General features: G+C 54.7%; 1 protein-coding gene across 1 annotated transcript in view; it reads left to right on the top strand.

Annotated features, from left to right (window-relative positions):
- ZNF423 (zinc finger protein 423) overlaps positions 1–16,957 on the top strand; it is a 346,039-nt gene that overhangs the window by 50,303 nt on the left and 278,779 nt on the right. The window contains exon 2 of the mRNA XM_055554096.1: positions 7,462–7,521. Coding sequence (XP_055410071.1) covers positions 7,462–7,521 — 60 coding nt within the window. The remainder of the gene's footprint in view (positions 1–7,461; positions 7,522–16,957) is intronic.

The raw sequence follows: 16,957 nt of genomic DNA, 5'->3' as shown, positions 1-16,957 counted from the left end.
AGGAGCTGGCAGATGGGAGGAAGAGGAGAGGTGGGGGGTCTCCCTAATGGGACTGAGAATACACTGAAAACAGCACATTATGCTATATAGTCATTTTTCTTTGCCGGGCACCTTGATATTGGGCTCAGGACCGTGTGCTTTCTTAAAACCTTCTTATTTTATGCTACCTTGCAGGTAGATTATGCACAGAGAGGTTCCTTCATCTGCCGATGTCACATATCAGTCCGTGCCAGATGGGGATTTGATCCTAAGGCATCTGTCTTTGGCAAACCGCTGCTGCATGATGAGGCTCACTGAAGGCCAGGGCCAGGGTGTCAGGGAGAGGGTCTTGAGGAGGTGGACAGTGGTGGTTATGTAGCTGGTGGTCAGGATGACCCTGGGAGCTTGGGCAAGAGGCTTGAAGCCCTGGGCCTACAGGCAGGATCCAAAGTAGGGCTGGGTGGGGCCAAGTGGAGCTGCTTTAGATTCCCCCAGGTTTATATTGGATTGGCCAAAAGGTTCTTTTGGGTTTTCCCATAAGATTGTACCAAAAACATGAATCAACTTTTTGGCCAATCCAATATATTTCTTTGCTTTGCTGTTGTTCAGTCATTCAGTTGTGTCTGACTCTTTGCGACCCCATGGACTGCAGCATTTCAGGTTTCCCTATCCTTCAGTGTCTCCCGGAGTTTGCACAAACTTATGTCCTTTGAGCGGAGCAGGCAATGGCAACCCACTCCAGTACTCTTGCCTGTAAAATCCCATGGACGGAGGAGCCTGGTAGGCTGCAGTCCGTGGGGTTGCTAAGAGTTGGACATGACTGAGTGACTTTATTTTCACTTTTCACTTTCATGCATTGGAGAAGGAAATGGCAACCCACTCCAGTGTTCTTACCTTGAGAATCCCAGGGACAGGGGAGCCTGGTAGGCTGCCGTGTATGGGGTTGCACAGAATTGGACATGACTGAAATGACTTAGCAGCAGCAGCAGCATGTCCTTTGAGCTGATGATGCCATCCAACCATCTCATCCTCTGTCACCCCCTTCTCCTCCTGTCTTCAATCTTTCCCAGCATCAGGGTCTTTTCCAATGAGTTGGCTTTTTGCAGCAGGTGGCCAAAGTACTGAAGCTTCAGCATCAGTCCCTCCAATGAATATTCAGGGTTGATTTTCTCTGATTGACTGGTTTGCTCTCCTTGCTGTCCAAGGGACTCTCAAGAGTCTTCTCCAGCACCACAGTTCCAAAGCATCAATTCTTTGGCACTTGTCCTTCTTTATGGTCCAGGTCTCACATCCATACATGACTACTGGAAAAACCATAGCTTTGATTATATGGACCTTTGTCGGCAAAGTGATACCTCTGCTTTTTAATAAGCTGTCTAGGTTGGTCATAGCTTTTCTTTCAAGGAGCAAGTGTCTTAATTTCACTGTCTAGTGATTTTGGAACCCCCCAAAATAAAATCTGCCATGTTTTCCACTTTTTCCCCATCTATTTGCCATGAAATGATGGGACTGGATGTGATGATCTTAGTTTTTTGAATGTTGAGTTTTAAGCCAGCTTTTTCATTCTCCTCTTTCACCTTCATCAAGAGCCTCTTTAATTCCTCTTCCTTTTCTGCCTTTAGAGCAGAAAGAGATTGCCTTGAGTCCTAGACCTGTCCTCCTGGTGGTGAGGTGCTCAGGTGGCCGGGGTGTGGTACATAGAGTCTCAGCCCTCCTTGCGCCCTGCTCTGTGTGAGTGCTCATGGAGGACCATGGCACCATTTGAAGTGTTAGTTTCTTCTCTTTTCAGGAAGTGGCCAGGGAATCATGAAGTTAAATAAATGGGTTTGTGATGTGACCCTGTCATGAGATCTGGGCTCCTCTGAGGGTCTGACCTTCGTGAGGGGGCTGGTGTTGTGGGCTCAGGTGGCTTTAGCTTTGGCTACAAGGAGCCTATACTATTCCATTCCGTGACGCCCCCACCCCCACCCCCAGCCCCTCCCCATCCCCATCCCCACTGGAGAGGAACCTGGGAGAGTGTGGGCCTACTGGCTGGATTTGCTTGCCCCCAACCATGGTCATTTGGCCCCAAGCCTCATGCCAGAGCTGGCCATGGGCTATGCTCTACAGCACATCTGTGTGAATTAGAAAAAAGGCCAGCTGTGCCTTTGTGTGGAGAAGGCGATGGCACCCCTCTCCAGTACTCTTGCCTGGAAAATCCCATGGATGGAGGAGCCTGGTAGGCTGCAGTCCATGGGGTTGCTAAGAGTCAGACACGACTGAGCAACTTCACTTTCACTTTTCACTTTCATGCATTGGAGAAGGAAGTGGCAACCCACTCTAGTGTTCTTGCCTGGAGAATCCCAGGGATGGGGGAGCCTGGTGGGCTGCCGTCTATGGGGCCGCACAGAGTCGGACACGACTGAAGTGACTTAGCAGCAGCAGCAGCAGCAGCAGCAGCATGCCTTTGTGTAAAAGCAAGGGGTCCCGCCTCCTCTGGGCATTCATAGCTCTGCACCAGGACACACTGCTTAGTGGACAGACTGCGGGCTAAGTTCAACCCTCTCTCCCCACCTCTGCTGGGCCGCTTGTGCGGTGCGCAGCTCGTCCCTCCATATACAGTGGTCTTTTCTGCTTTTCACTTTTTTGTTTGTTGAGTTTGTTTGGTATCAAGGCAGGAGTGATGCTGCAGTTTATGCTTGATAAGGAGAGTCTGGGCTCTCAGTGTGTCCTTTACTTTCCTGGGCCCTGGCCTGGTGTGGGTAAGAGGGTCTCCCTAGGGATGAGCAGAGGCAGCCATGTGCTCCTTGCCGGGCTCTGCACCTCCGCTGGGCAGGGACGCCTCTAGGGAGTCTTTGTCAGGCCAGGGTGGGCCCACCCTTCCCTAAGGTTAAGATGGCCCTGGGCCCAAAGCCAGAAAGCATGGAGTGGTCGCTTAAGACCCTGAGAACACTAGCCAGAGGTGAGGCCAGCTGAGAAGCCTCCTCAAATAAAATCTTTTTGGCAGGGGAGGGGCGGTTGTTTTAGATCTTTGTGATGAAAACTATGGATCCTTTCCCCAGAAAAGTGCCCAGCTGTGTACATATCCAGAAACTTACAGCCAGGGACAGGGCCTTCTCAGATTCTCAAAGACAGGCTGAGCAGCTGGCCTAGTGTGGGTCTGGGGAAGGGGAGGGGGCCTCCTGGGCTCTGCTGGCCCTGCTGGAGGCCTCTCTGGCCCTCGGCTCAATGCCCGCTCTGTTTGTCACTGTTGTTCACTCCTGACACTGCCTGCCTCGGTTCTCACACTTGAACGTTCTTGCCTCTTCCCTGCACCTTGTCTGTCCGCCCAGACCCGGCCTGATTTTGAGCAGTCCCACAGCACTGCCCTCGGCCAGGTTGTTGCCAGCCCTCCCCACGGCCCCCTGCCTCCCTTTCTTTCCCCTTCCCCATCTCTTCCGCATCTTCAAGGTAACGGGGAGCCCTGGGGAGAGCACCCTCTTCCCAGGCCAGGAACACGTGCCCTTAGCACCACCTGCCCCTGCTGCTGGCTTCCTGAAGTCCAGAGGCTGAACACACAGGCTTTGGGTCTCACTGGCATCTCATCGACGGTCATCAAGGTGCACAGAGGGCAGGCTGCGGGTGCTCCCAGAGTAGGGGGGCTGTGGTCACTTACGAACCTGCTGCTGAGCTGGGGAGACAGCGTCTGGTGGGGCTCACAGGTGTATACACCCACGGGGTAGTCAGCCATCTGCAACTTGTGACCCTAGAGCAGAGAGAGAACACGGAATTTTGATTCCTCAGAAGCCTTGAGACAGCCTCAGAATCTTTCTTAACACACTCCAGGAACCACAGTGAATGCTCTGTGTCCTCTTCCATGTGAGCATAAGCCCTATACCTCTGTGCCTTGCAGGCAGACTTTGCATGTGTCCCCCCCGTGTGTACACACTTGCAGCTGCACCCCCGGCCTGTGTGTTCACACTTACTGTGGGCCCCCTCCCCATGTTTACACACTTGTCCCCCCTCCTCCACTCCCTTTGTGTACCCACTGGCCTTACATGGCCCGCCCCATGCTTGCAGATGCCCATCACCCACAGGAGTGGGTCTCCCTGTGTTTCCCTCAAGACTGGGCAAGGCTGGGGGTGTGTGTTTTGGCCTCAGTGATGCCAAGTATCTTATAAATTAAAAAGTTAGAGTCTGGAGTCTGCGGAAGTCCCCAGAAAGCGCCAAGCTCCCCTCACCGGCTGGGCAGCCCCTCTGGGTGTTGTCTGTACTGGACGTTGAGCTGATCAAATTTTCTCTGTGATGCTTACCCCTCCGTGTTCATTGTGCTTCTCTAGTGGAACTCCGCTTTGGGGATGGCTCAGCCTCCCCGCCCCACTCCCCCAGCAAGTGCCTGGCTCCAGCTGTAGGGCAGGCCTTCCTTCCTCTGTGCCTGCTGCCCCTGCCAGTTATCTTGTTGTTGAAGAGACCTGCCTGGGCAGAAAAGGCCAGCTGGAGGGGAGGAGAACCTTCTCACGTTCAGTGTCGGCTAGTGCAGGGCTGCGTGATGGTGGTGGTGGAGTTGGGCGTTCCTTCTTCTCATCAAGAATCTATAAATGACAGTGTATTTATACCTTCAAAAAGATGTGGGCCAGCAGTTTTCAGAAAGCGCGTTCGTGCCCATGTCACTAGGCGAGTTGGCCTGTGGGCTTCCTCGCTGAGAGGGGTGTAGTTCTGGGGGTGCTGGTGTGTGATGCGGCTGTTTGTCCGTAATGACGTTTGCCACTTTGAAACTCCCCAGCCAGGGCATTGGTCTGCTCTCCCCCTCTTCCCACCTCTGCAGGCTTATTGTCCCCAGAAACAGAAGCTTGAGTCCTCCCAAGAGCTCCAAAAGAGCAGGTGTTTTCTCCTTCTCCTTCCCATGAAGGTGGAAGTCAGATCTTAGGGAGGGAGGGACTGGGCATCTTGGGGACACCCTCCAGTTCAGTGACTTGGGAAGTCACACTTCCCAACCAAGGAACACTGAGTTGCCCAAACGTGGGGTCTTTTGCCCTGATACTGGGAGTACGTTGAGGGCAAAGGGAGAACTGGGAACCTTGCATTCAAGTCTTGGAGTTTGTGGTTGACAAGGTCTAGGGACCCAAGGCAGGTCTTGTTGAAAGTGTTCTATGAAATGGTACCATGGTGACCTTACACATTGGCAGCAACCTCTTAATAGAAGCAATACCTATATTCCATTTTAAAGTGAGTAAACAGTGAAATGTGAAAGAAACTGATTTTTAGGTGTAGCCATGAAAGCTGCTGCTCCTTTCATGCACGGCCTGCTTCTGATCGTTCTAGTGTTATCCGCCTGTGTTTCGGAGGCTATTTGGCTGCAATCAGCCTAGTGAGTAATATCAGTTTTGTCTGACTCAAGGTCTTAATTCATATTTACAAAGCTGCATGTTTGAAAACCCCACCCCAGCTGTAACTGGCTAAGTCAAACAACCCAGATCCCAATCCAGATCATCTCTGCATTTCAGTGTCTCAGATGCTGATTTCTCCTCTTAGGATGCAAACCTGGGAAAGAGGGCTCTTGGTTAGCAATCCTTGGCCTCTGCTCAGTGACGTGGATGTGCCCTCCTGGGCAAGCTGTTTCTAAAGGTTAAAAGAAAACCTGTCCTGCGAGGCTCTGTGGGGAGGGGGAAAGATCAGGGGTAGAGGATAAAACAGAGGCGGGGCCATGCTGGGCTGGACTTGTTAATTCCAAGAGTTGTTCTAGTCTAGGCAATAAACCCACCTGAGTGCTTGAGTCTCTGTTCCAGTGGATGACAACCATCATCCCATGGAATCTTCCCAATAATCTGTGGCTTAGGTACCATTTTTGCCTGTGTTTTTGAGATGGGAGAACTGAAGCCTAGAGAGTAAACAGTTTACTCATGGTCATACAGCTAGGGGCTTCCCAGGTGGCGCGAATGGTAAAGAATCCACCTGCCAATGCAGGAGACATACGAGATGCGGGTTTGATCCCTGGGTCAGGAAGATCCCTTGGAGGAGGAAATGGCAACCCACTGCAGTATTCTGGCCTGGAAAAATCCCAGGGACAGAAGAGCCTGGCGGGCTACAGTTCATAGGGTCGCAAAGAGTCAGATATGACTGAAACGACTTAGTGTGCACACATGTATACAGCTAGTTCGAGGCAGGACTGGGATTTGAACCCAGCGTCTGACTGTAAGCCAGCCTGCTTGTTTCTCCCCCAGGCCAACTGCCCTGCATGCTGTGTCCCTGCCTTCTGAAGGGCGGGGTGGGCTGCTGCTCTCTAGCCCCCAGTTGCTAGGATTCTGGATAGGGTCCTCTGTGTCTCAGGTGGACACACCAGCAGCCTTCGAGATGGACAGCCATGGGTTTCGGCCCCAACTCTGTACGGACTCTTTCTAGCGTAGGACCTCAGGCCTGTCCTGTCACCTCTCAAAGTCTGATGACCGGGAGTAAACACCCTGGGTGCAGGGCCTGGCTCACCGTGTGTGCCCGCGGAGAGACAGCGACATTGCAGAGAGAACTGGGGGGTACGTGGTGGCTTCGGCACACACGTGTGCAGAACTTCAGAGCCCGTTAAATCTGAAAAATACTGCGTATGCACATTTTTGGCTTAAACAGAGTTCCATTTTACAAAGTCTATAACCCAGCTTTAATATTATTACATGCCCCAGACTGGGATTAATTCCAGGATGAGAGTTTTATTATGCTGTATAGAATTTCTCCCGTGTTCTCCTAGTGCGTGGCCACCACCTCCACCCGCCTCATCTCACGCAGCAGGACGTGGGGTGGCGGGGACACCCCGTCCCTCCCCAGCTCGGTTCTGTGGGCTTGGGGTAGAGTGGAGAGGTGAGTTGCACTGTGGCGTCGCTGGCCCAGGACTGCCGACCACGGGAGAATCGCCTCCAGCGTGTCCTGAGGTCTGTCTGTCAGCGCTCAGTGTAGAGGATAGCACCCCACGCTGTGCCAACCTCTGAGAGTGTCTTGTTTGTTTCTTGGAATAATCGAGAAAGCCTTCACATCTCAGTGGTGATCTGAGGGGCTCTTGGTAGGAGGTCAGTGTCTGGAGGACCAGGGAGAGGTCTGGGTCTTCACTCTACTTCTGTGAGGGCCACATGGCTTTATCTCAAGTGGATACTCTGATTATAGACAGTAATGGCCTGTAGCTCTGTGTAGAGAAAGAATCTGACTCTGCATCTGATTCGAGGCAGTGCTGTGATTGATTTGTGATGTCTGCTGGGGGCACAAGGATGGGGGAACCGTACAGATACGGCACTTATTTGCTGTTTAGGTTTTGTTCTGAGTATTTTACATCTCTGTGAAACCAACAAAAGTCTCTTTGTAGACTTGATCCTTTCACCCTTGATCATGGGTATCATAGGGACTCCCTAGGGACTACCCCAAAGGATTCTTCCTCTTTGCCCTGTGTCCTGCACATACCACGCCCCCCCACCGCCGCCCCCCAGCACCAATGACCTGTTTGCACAACTTCAAAACTCACAGGCCCGTCTCTGTTCTCTCTTTCAGTTGAAGAGGGGGAGGCCTCGGACTTCTCGCTGGCCTGGGATTCCTCCGTGACAGCATCAGGTAAATGCCCAGGGGCCAGCGGGAAACTTGGTGGGGGTCCTGGGGGGCTGGCTCAGGAAATTCAGAAAGCCACCCAGCTGGTTATGGAAGTCATATTCTTCCTGTCACATTCCTGTCTCCAGTCCAGATTACCCCGTGCAACGTAATTTTTATATCAGTTCCATATGGTCAATAAAATCTATTACATACAGAGACTAATATGCCCTTATTCCCCTGGGGGCCATGTTCCCCTCTTGTGGGCATACTCAGTTGGGCCACCGCACCCCCACTACACAGGCTCTGAAGCTCCCTGCCATGGGCATCGCTGCACATTCATTCCAGCCTAATTGCATAAAAGCCACTCTAATAGGACCTTTAAACTCCAATCGAAATCAGAATTCCTTTATTTGCTTTCCTGGAAGTGGCCGCATCGCATTCTCGGGTGGGCAGACCCGAGCCCACACCTCCAGGGGGAGGTAAGAAGGAGCGGTTAGAATTGCGGGGGGCATGGCCTTTGGACGGAGAAGGCAATGGCACCCCACTCCAGTAACTCTTGCTTGGAAAATCCCATGGACGGAGTAGCCTATTAGGCTGCAATCCATGGGGTCGCTAAGAGTTGGACATGACTGAGCGACTTCACTTTCACTTTTCACTTTCATGCATTGGAGAAGGAAATGGCAACCCGCTCCAGTGTTCTTGCCTGGAGAAACCCAGGGACGGGGGAGCCTGGTGGGCTGCCGTCTATGGGGTCGCACAGAGTTGGACATGACTGAAGTGACTTAGCATGGCCTTTGGAGGGTGATGGGGGTGACTAGGCCGTCAGGGGCCTTGGGTTTTCCCGCTCAGTTCTGCCCTTGCCTAAGTGCCTTCCGGTGCCTCAGTTTCCCCAGCTATAGAAAGAGGTGGATGAATGAGGTTTATCTCCCTATAAAATTCTAGAATCTGGAGCTGCCCCTGGAGCTTGGGGTTGCAGCTGGCTTGGGGTCCTTGGGAGCTCCGGAAGGGAGGGCACCACTCTCCCATTTGCTGTGCAAGTTGTCAGCCTCTGTTGACAGCAGGGCCCTTGTTCCCGGTCCAGCAGGCCCCAGACTCTCCCGCCTTGTCCCCTGTCCCAGGATCCTGGCCATCTGTCTCCAGTTCCACGGGGGAGAACCTTGGGCCTGAGAAGACCTGCGAGGGAGCCATTTAGTTCAGCCTCCTTGTCTTTTAGGTGTGGAAATTGAGGCAAAGAGGGAGGTATGCTCTGGGTCAGTCATTGCAGAAACGAGGTGTTAGGCATCAGGCGTACCAACGCTTAACACTTGAACGGTTACACATCGAATTTGTGATTTTATGGCTGCGTGTGATTTAAGATGATGTTGAAGTCATTTAAGTGAGAAAATTGTGTTGATAAAGTTTTTAAGTAATAATGCTTGGATTCAGGAAAAAATCATGAAGATGGTTCCCAGGTGACTGAAATCTGGGGAATGCTGGTACAGACTGAGCTGAAGGCAAGTGGGGAGCCAGTACCTGAAACCAGGTTCCTGGACTCCTGGTCCAGGGCTCTCTGTAGTGGGAGCTGTGCTGCTTGGAAAGTCTGAACAGTCCTGATTGGGTCCTGGCTGGCTCAGGTTTGGGCACTGTGGTGTCTGCAGGTGCCTGGTCCTTGGTGGCAGGGGCCCCCTCCAGGGCAGGGGCTGGGTATGAAGCCAGGGTGGGGAGGTTTTCAGGTTCTCAGGAGGAGAGCTCTGAGTTAGGACAGGCCTTGGGGGCCACACTTTAGGCAGGATAGGGGGAGGTGCTGGGTGGCCCGTGCCCTGTCTCTTTCTGTGCGGACGAGATGCATTCCCCACGGTCGGAGGAACACAGCGAGGTTGTGAAACTCCACGTCTCATCCAGGCGTCCTGACGGATGTGGGGGTGCACGTGCTCAGGCTTGCAGCCAGCTCTGATGAGGGTCCCCGCTGTGCTCCAAAACCCCGCACCAGAAAAGCGCCCAGCCTGGTCGTGTCCGTATAAGGGCCTCCCTCCCGGCTGTGTTCCCAGTGGTGCGAGCGGCAACGAGGACAGACCAGGACAGCAGCAGCATGCGGGAGGGCGCCGACGGTGTGGTGGGCGTGGAGCTCTGTGCAGGGGGTGTCAGGGCCCGGGTGTATCTCCTGTAGAAAGCAGGGGCGATGCCAAGGGCTGTGTGCAGGCCTGGGGTCCACAACGCTCTGATGCTACAGTGGAACCGCCAGCCTTAGGGCCTTCGGGCACTCTCAGGAGTGGTGAAGGTCGTGCAGCTTGCAAGTTTCCAGCCAAGAGCTGAGCGCACCCTACATGCGCAGGCAGGAGGAGGTGCTCGACTCCTCATGAGTCCCTCCGGCCCTCAGGGACTCCCTGGTGCCTGTCAGCTTTCGATCATCCGCTCGGAGGTGGGAAAGGGAGGGCCAAGCATCCTGGGCATTGGATAATCCACAGCCGGGCAATGGATTGTTCTGTTTCCTTTGGCCTGATTCTGATTATTTCTTTTTGACAGTGCATGCACGTGATAGATTTTCCTTCCCAATCCTGTTGGACTCGGGCTATTAAAGTCAGCTTGTATTCCCTGAGCACGAGACTTGTGAGATGGTGCAAGTCCCTGGTGGTAGGATGAGGCTGGTGGCAGAGGCAGTCCTGGACGTGTGGCCTGGCTTTTGGTGAGCACATACTTGGTCTGTGCCAGGACACGGAGCAAACGTGTTTTACCCCCCAGGGTCTCCCTGAGCTATCATGACAACCCTGGGAGCTGGGTGGTATTTCCAGCAGCAAGTCCACAGTTTCTCCATGGGCTGGTTCGGGGCTGCCATCTGGTAGAGGATGGGGCCAAAGGCCTGGCTGAAGCTGCTTTAGAATAACGCTTCTCGTTAAGCTGAGAAAATGTCACTTGGCTGCATCAGAGAATGGGGGCAGGTGCCAAAGAAGATTATGGGGGAGCAAAGCCTCCCCAAGCCACCCTTGGCACCATCACTGAGAACTGCTGTCCTCATTTGGTGGATGAGGGAAGGAGGCTTGGAACGGTGCGGTCGCAGATCCGCCGTCCCCAGCCAGGTTGCTGTGGAGCAGGGACTCGAACCTGAGTCCTCCTGCCACCAGAGCCTGGGGTGTAACCTCCATGCTGCCCGCCACTGGGAGGTAGATAGCTGAGCAGAGACCTGAGGCCTCATGGGGGCTCTACAGTGGTCCCTGGAGGCAGAGGGCCCAAGGGTGGCCATGGAGGGCCTTTTGGCTCATCAGACCGGAGGAACGCAGGGTGAGGCAAAGAGGGAGGCAGAGGGCATCTTACTGGGAGTGCAGAGCCGTGGACACCGGGCAGCTCCGCCTCCTCTCCCCAGGGTGCCGGCGTCCCCTCGCCCGCTTTTCCTGGCTCTGGGAGCATGATGGAGAGCTGCAATAAAGAAGCAGGAGGCACAGTGGCCTCTGCTGCCTGTGGGGACCTGGTGGCCACCACCCCCAGGAGCAACCTGACCTGCTCTGTCTGTGCCCTTGAGTCAGGGCCCTGACAGTGATGGAGAGCCCCGCCTGGCAGGGCGGCGAGCAGTCTCCCTGCAGTTCTCCCTTCTGGCCAGGGCGTCATGGGAGGAGGGGGCCTGCCCTTGCCTCTCCGCTGGCAAAGATGGGGCTGCTGGTGGCAGAACCTGGGGGAAGGAGAAATGTTTAGAGCTGAGGTATGGCGGTGCCTGGTGGGTGTGGGGTTTTAACTCATTTCCCATTGCATCCTGTTTTTTTCTGATCCATAAAAAGGGGGATGAAGGGATAGTATCTTGTGTGTGTGCTAAGTCACTTCAGTCGTGTCCGACTCTGTGTGACCCTGTAGACTGTAGCCTACCAAGCTCTTCTGTCCATAGGATTCTCCAGGCAAGAATACTGGAGTGGGTTGCCATGCCCTCCTCCAGGGGATCTTCCCGACCCAAGGATTGAACCCTTGTCTCTCGTGTCTCCCGCATTGGCAGGCGGGTTCTTTACCACTAGTGCCACCTGGGAAGCCCCAAGCATCCAGTGGAAGGAAGTGTAGATTCTCTTCCCAAAGGCACAGAGCATTGCGCTCGTGATTTCAGGGGCAAGGTCATAGATTACTCGCAAGCTTGTCTTCCTACCTTGCCAGGCTGTGAGTTCAAATTCCTTAGGGAACTGTGAGGGTCCTTTGTGAAAGCCCACAAGGATCCCAAGCTCAAAGGCTCACCTGGGGCAGGCTGGTGGCACAGGTGAGCGGGCAGGTGGCAGGGAGGCGGCGCTGTGCACTGCACCCCAGGCCTTGCCACCCGGACAGCCATACCTCAGTGCCAGCTGATTGTTGACAGGGCACCTGGGCCCAGAATCCCCACGTCCTCTGAGTTTTAAAAAGAGAAGCCAGAGGGCTGGATTTTTATGTGGTGTTCTTAGATTAAAAAATTAGCAACTCAAGTCTTTTTAAAGCAGCTCATATTGAGAGATGAGGGTTCCAATGTTTCCACATCCTCATTAATATGTGTAATTTTCCTTTTTTTGTGGATTCTAGCTTTCCTAGATGTGAAATGCTATCTCATTTTGGTCAATCGGTATATTTGAAAAAACACTGCTCAGGCCAAAGAATGACCCTCTGCCAGCTGATTTCATTCCGGCCACCATTAGAAGGTTGCCAAGTGCGTCTCTACCCAGGGGCCACTTTCCAGGCCTCTCTGCGCCCCACCGTCTGCCTCCAGCCCAGCTCAGTGGGGAGGTCCTTTCTCCCTCAGTGCTTCTTCTCTCTTCCCCCAGGCCCTTTGGAATGAACCATCTGAGTGGCAGGCACCAGGATGATAGTAGCCTACAGTGGGGGGTTTCAGGGAACCAACCCAACCACGCTCCGCTTTGCCTCCCTTCTGCCGGTCACTAAGTCTGAGCTGGGAGACGAAGGGGCTCACCTCTGTGGAACTGCCTCACCAGAACCTGCTGCCTCCCTGGACCAGGTTTCAGGGCAGGCTGGGCTTCCTTCCAGCATGGCTGCCCTGGACCAAGCTGGGGATGGAGCGCGAGGAGGGTCAGGGGCAGTCTGGTGATGGAAAACAGTTCATTTGTTGACAAACACTCACTGTCAATGCCTGGACAGGTGAGTCAGCTTCACGTCTGGCACCGTGACACACACACTTGCTGTTGGAGGGAAACAGTATAATCGATTGTGTGTGAGTGGCCCAGCAGCCTGAGACCTTGCTGGTGTGATCAGAGTTTCAGGCCTTCCTGCCCTGTTGTAGGTCTCATCGTCCTGGTTAACGAAACCATCACTCCCATGCATGAGTCGCTTCTAGGAGCCAGTTCTCCTTCTTGGTGCCTTTCACATACAGAAACCGAGGCACACGGACGCTAGTGACTTGGGTCACACAGCCAGGAAGTGGCAGAGCCGGGATTTGAACCCAGACAGGTGGCGCAGTTGGTTAAAGAATCCGCCCTGCCAGTGCAGGAGATGCAAGAGATGCAGGATTGATCCCTGGGTTGGGAAGATGCCCTGGAGGAGGAAACGGCAACCCACTCCAGTATTCTTGCCTGGGAAATCCCATGGACAGAGGAGCCTGGTGGGCTATATAGTCCATGGGGTCGCAAAGAGTTGGACACGGCTGAGCGTGCGTGCACACACACACAGCTCCAGCATTACTGTGGCACCTAAATTGTAAATGGTAGGTCTGCCTGTGAGAATGTTGGTCCAGGCTCTTTGTGTCAGAGGGGAACCAGAGGCTCAGGGCTAGGGTCAGCTCAGTGCGCAGGTCCCTCCTGGGTCAGGTGGGAGTCTTACGAGGGCCAGGCCTCCTGGATCGCTGCCGGAAGGGAGAGGAGGTGCCTGTTTAGAAGGCCTTGAGCACACTTCCCATCTTCAAAGGCCAGATCTGGAAAACACTGTGGGTCACGCTGTCCATAGAGACTCCCACTGCCTGACCCCAGCCCGCCTGCCTCTAGGCCCCCCTGCGTGTTGGGTGTGTGTGCAGTTTGCGGTGGGGTGGTGGGTCTGTGTTAGGGCTGCAGGCTCAGAGACCTGCTCAGAGGGGGGAAGATTAGAGTGGCATCTGGGTGTCCGGTGCCTGGGGGCCCCTTGGCAGAGGGAAGCCTTTCCTTTAATCTGACTCCGGTTAGCTGCGGGGTGGGGGAGTGGTCAGTGCCCCCATCACGGTCAGAGGTGGCAGCCTTCTCACCCGCTGCGGTCCTTCACCTCCACATTTCCACCAGTGAACTTGACAGAAATGTCTGGAAGACCCGGCCTTTCTCTTCAGGGAGTCCAGGCCCCTCGGTGCAGCCCAGCCTTCTCCTCTGAACCTTCTCGGGGCTTCCTTCCCACCCCGCCGGTGTTGTCCTAGAGCACATATTTATTATTTCAACTACTTCACGGAGACTCCACCCACCACTCTGTGCTCCTGCTCGCTTGCTGTTTACATTTCTCTTGGCCCGCTTTCCAGCTCCATCCCTTCTCTCAAGGTGAAGTGCAGGCTGAATGCACCGGTGGGCTCCGTGGAGCCCCCGTGAGCCCCGAGCTTCTTGGAGACCTCTCGATCCACACACCCTGCCCTCAGTCACCACATCGGGGTCTCTGGGAGGATGAGCAGTCATTGCCTCAACTGCCCCCCCCCGCTGGACACTTGAACCGCATTCAGTTTTGAACTCGTGAACAACGCTCTTACCAATGCCTTTGTGTCGGTGGTCACCCTTTGGAGTTGTTCTTAGGGGCTCCCAGGACTTTTTGACTTCTTCAATCCTCAGATCAAGGCTGGAGAGACTGTCTCCCTCTCTCCTCTCCTCTGTCCCAGGGTTTTTCCCAGGAAATTCACCCTGGGAAAGAGAAAATTCACCCTGAATTTTCTCCTGAGTGACTGCCTTACCCTGGCTCATCGGTGACGGTATCCTTACCCCCTTCCCGCGTTCCTGGGGCTGATGAAGGAAGCTACCAGATGCCCCTGACTCCGGGCTGGCTCGGCTGCCTCTGCCCACCTCCTGCGCTTGAGCCCCCAACCCAGTCATTTCCTCCACAAGGACCAGGGGACATTTTAAAGGAGCAGGAAAGTCCTAAATAGATGGAGAATTTCCTAGCATTTTAAAGACTTATGAAATGCGTTTTTATATGGGGCCAGCTGGGGAGTTTCTCATTAGCTCTGCTGGGGCGTCTGTGGGGAGTTGAGCTGAGTGGAGCCAGGCAGGCGGGGTAGGAAGATGCGGTGGCCCTGAGCTCACCGGGGGAGCGCGGCAGGCATGCGCCGACTGGTCTGTACTGTGGACCCCCGGCCAGGCGGGCCTTTGTTAGCGCTGCCTCCCCCAGCTCAGGAGGCCTCGGAGACCTTCAGGTGGTGACTGGAGCTGAGAGGTGGCCACTCTGTTACCATGGTGAGCAGTCCACGAGGTAGGGCATCTGTGCCCCGAGTGCACATGGAGGCATGCACTTGTGTGTGTGTGTGTGGTGTGTGTGCGAGTGTGCCCAGGGGTCTTGGCCCTGACTCAGACTCTTGGGGGCTCTGTGGCCTCTGTACCCCTCTGTGCTGCGTCCCAGGCCCTTGGGGCTGACTTGGCCCAGCTCTCCGAGGGGATGTGGTATTTCCTGCCCACCCTTTCCTCTGGCTCTGGACCAGCCAGGGGCCCCGCTGGGCTGCACTGTACATTGCTTCCTCTGTGCCACGTCTGCCATGCACATGTGTGTACACGTGTATGCTGGTGCCCGGGGTACGTGCAAGGGAGTGTGTGTGTGTGTGTGTGTGTGTGTGTCTCTCTCTCTCTCTCTCTTCTGACTCTTTTTTTCTCTCCCCCATGGCCTGACTGATGGCTTCGCTGGAGGGGGGTTTGTCTTGCTGAGTTCACCTCCAAGGGTGGACTTGGAGCTTCCTTGGAGGCAGAGCCTCAGTGTTATTCATCCTGTACCCACAGGCTGGCGTACAGCAGCTGCTCTGCCATTGTACCCTTGCTCTCTGCAGTGAAGTTGCAAGCTCCCAGCCCTGCTGACTGGGGACTGTCCACTCCACGAGCCCAGTGTATCTGCCCTCGCCTCTCCTGGGGCTCTGGAATTTTTCACAGGCACCAATGATGAGGGCTGTTCTGACGGAGGGGTTGGTCCTACTTTATCCAACCTTGGGTGCTCCCTAGGGTCTGGGCCCCCACTGATGGATGTTGGAAATCAGCAGTTATTTTGGTGACTTGAAGCCTGGCTGTACACCAGGGCCACAGTCGGGCATGTATGTGGGTGTGGGCCCCGGGAGTGATGATGACATTGTTCCTCGGGATTTGGGGGAGGTCTCACCGTGGTTTCCAGGCGTGGTTTACATTGGCCCTGCTCAAACTTGACCATGTAGGCAAATTTGGTGATCTTGTTAAAACGCAGATGCTGACTCAGCCGTTCTGGGAGGGGTCTGAGATTCTGCATTCTAAGCCAGCTCCAGAGTGGTATTGATGGTCCACCCACTACCTGGAGTAGTGAGGGTTTAGAGGGTTTGATGAGTTAAGCCCTTTCACCCACTCCCCTTGACTCTTGTTCTGGCGGGGGCCCTCTGCCTACGGAGCTCCTCCTTCAAAGCTCAGTCCACATGACGCCTCCTCCAGGAGGCCACCACGATTGCCCTGCCATAATTACTGTGCCTGCCCCTGAGTCCTGGGAGCTGCCTTCATCCTGGTCCTCATTGCTGTCTGCTTGGTAACGACGTTCCTCCTGTATGTGCCTGGTTCCCTTGCTGTTCTGCTCACTCCCTCAGGCAGCGACCATGTCTGATTCTCTATGCTCCCAGAGCTGGGCCCTGTCTTGGTCACTGACAGCCACCGAGCCAATGTTTGCCAAGGTGGAGAACTTCACTTCTGCCTCTTCCTCTGCGTTTTCCCTTGGCAGCACAGGGCCAGATTGTTGTTCCCTTTGTTAAGAGCAAGAATTGGGTTTGAGGCTGAAGACACTACTTGTGTGACCTTGCGTAAGTTACTCAGCCTCTCTGTGCTGTCCATGTGCTCATCTGAAGTGGGGATGCTTATCCTGCTTCCTGGGACCATTGTGAGGACGATATGAGGGGATGCATGGAGCTTAGCCATAGCCCCCAAGGGTGGCAGCTGGCGCTCTCCCCTCTTACTCTGTAATATATTGACAGCACGTCGAGGGAAGCTTGGCTTGGAGCTTAGCTCCGAGCCTTGATCTGTGTGGGCCACAGAAGGCTCCGACAGGCCCCTCCCTTCCTCCTTTTCCTTGTCTCGATCGGCAGTCTCTAGGCGTCACCGCAGTGGGCAGGGTACTCACGCCTTCACCCCCATGCAGGGTTGGGATGGGACTGAGCTCTCAAGGGACCATCCTTTCTCACGCTGACCTTGGAGTGGGGTGCTGCCTGTTTCCCCTGTGGAGAAGGCCCGGGTGGGGTTGGGGTTGGCAGAGGGGTAGTGGGCAGGGTCTGAAAGCCAGAGGCTCTGAGGCGATCGTATGATCAAGCTCCTTCCCTGGGTGGGGCTTGATGCACCCACCGTGCGGCCATGGGTCGGTGCCCGGCAGGCAATGGCCAAGG

Source organism: Bubalus kerabau, chromosome 17, assembly GCF_029407905.1.
Source record: "Bubalus kerabau isolate K-KA32 ecotype Philippines breed swamp buffalo chromosome 17, PCC_UOA_SB_1v2, whole genome shotgun sequence".
Lineage (NCBI taxonomy): Eukaryota > Metazoa > Chordata > Mammalia > Artiodactyla > Bovidae > Bubalus > Bubalus kerabau.
Note: the sequence above shows the minus strand (reverse complement) of the source record. Positions and strands in the feature narration are given on the sequence as shown.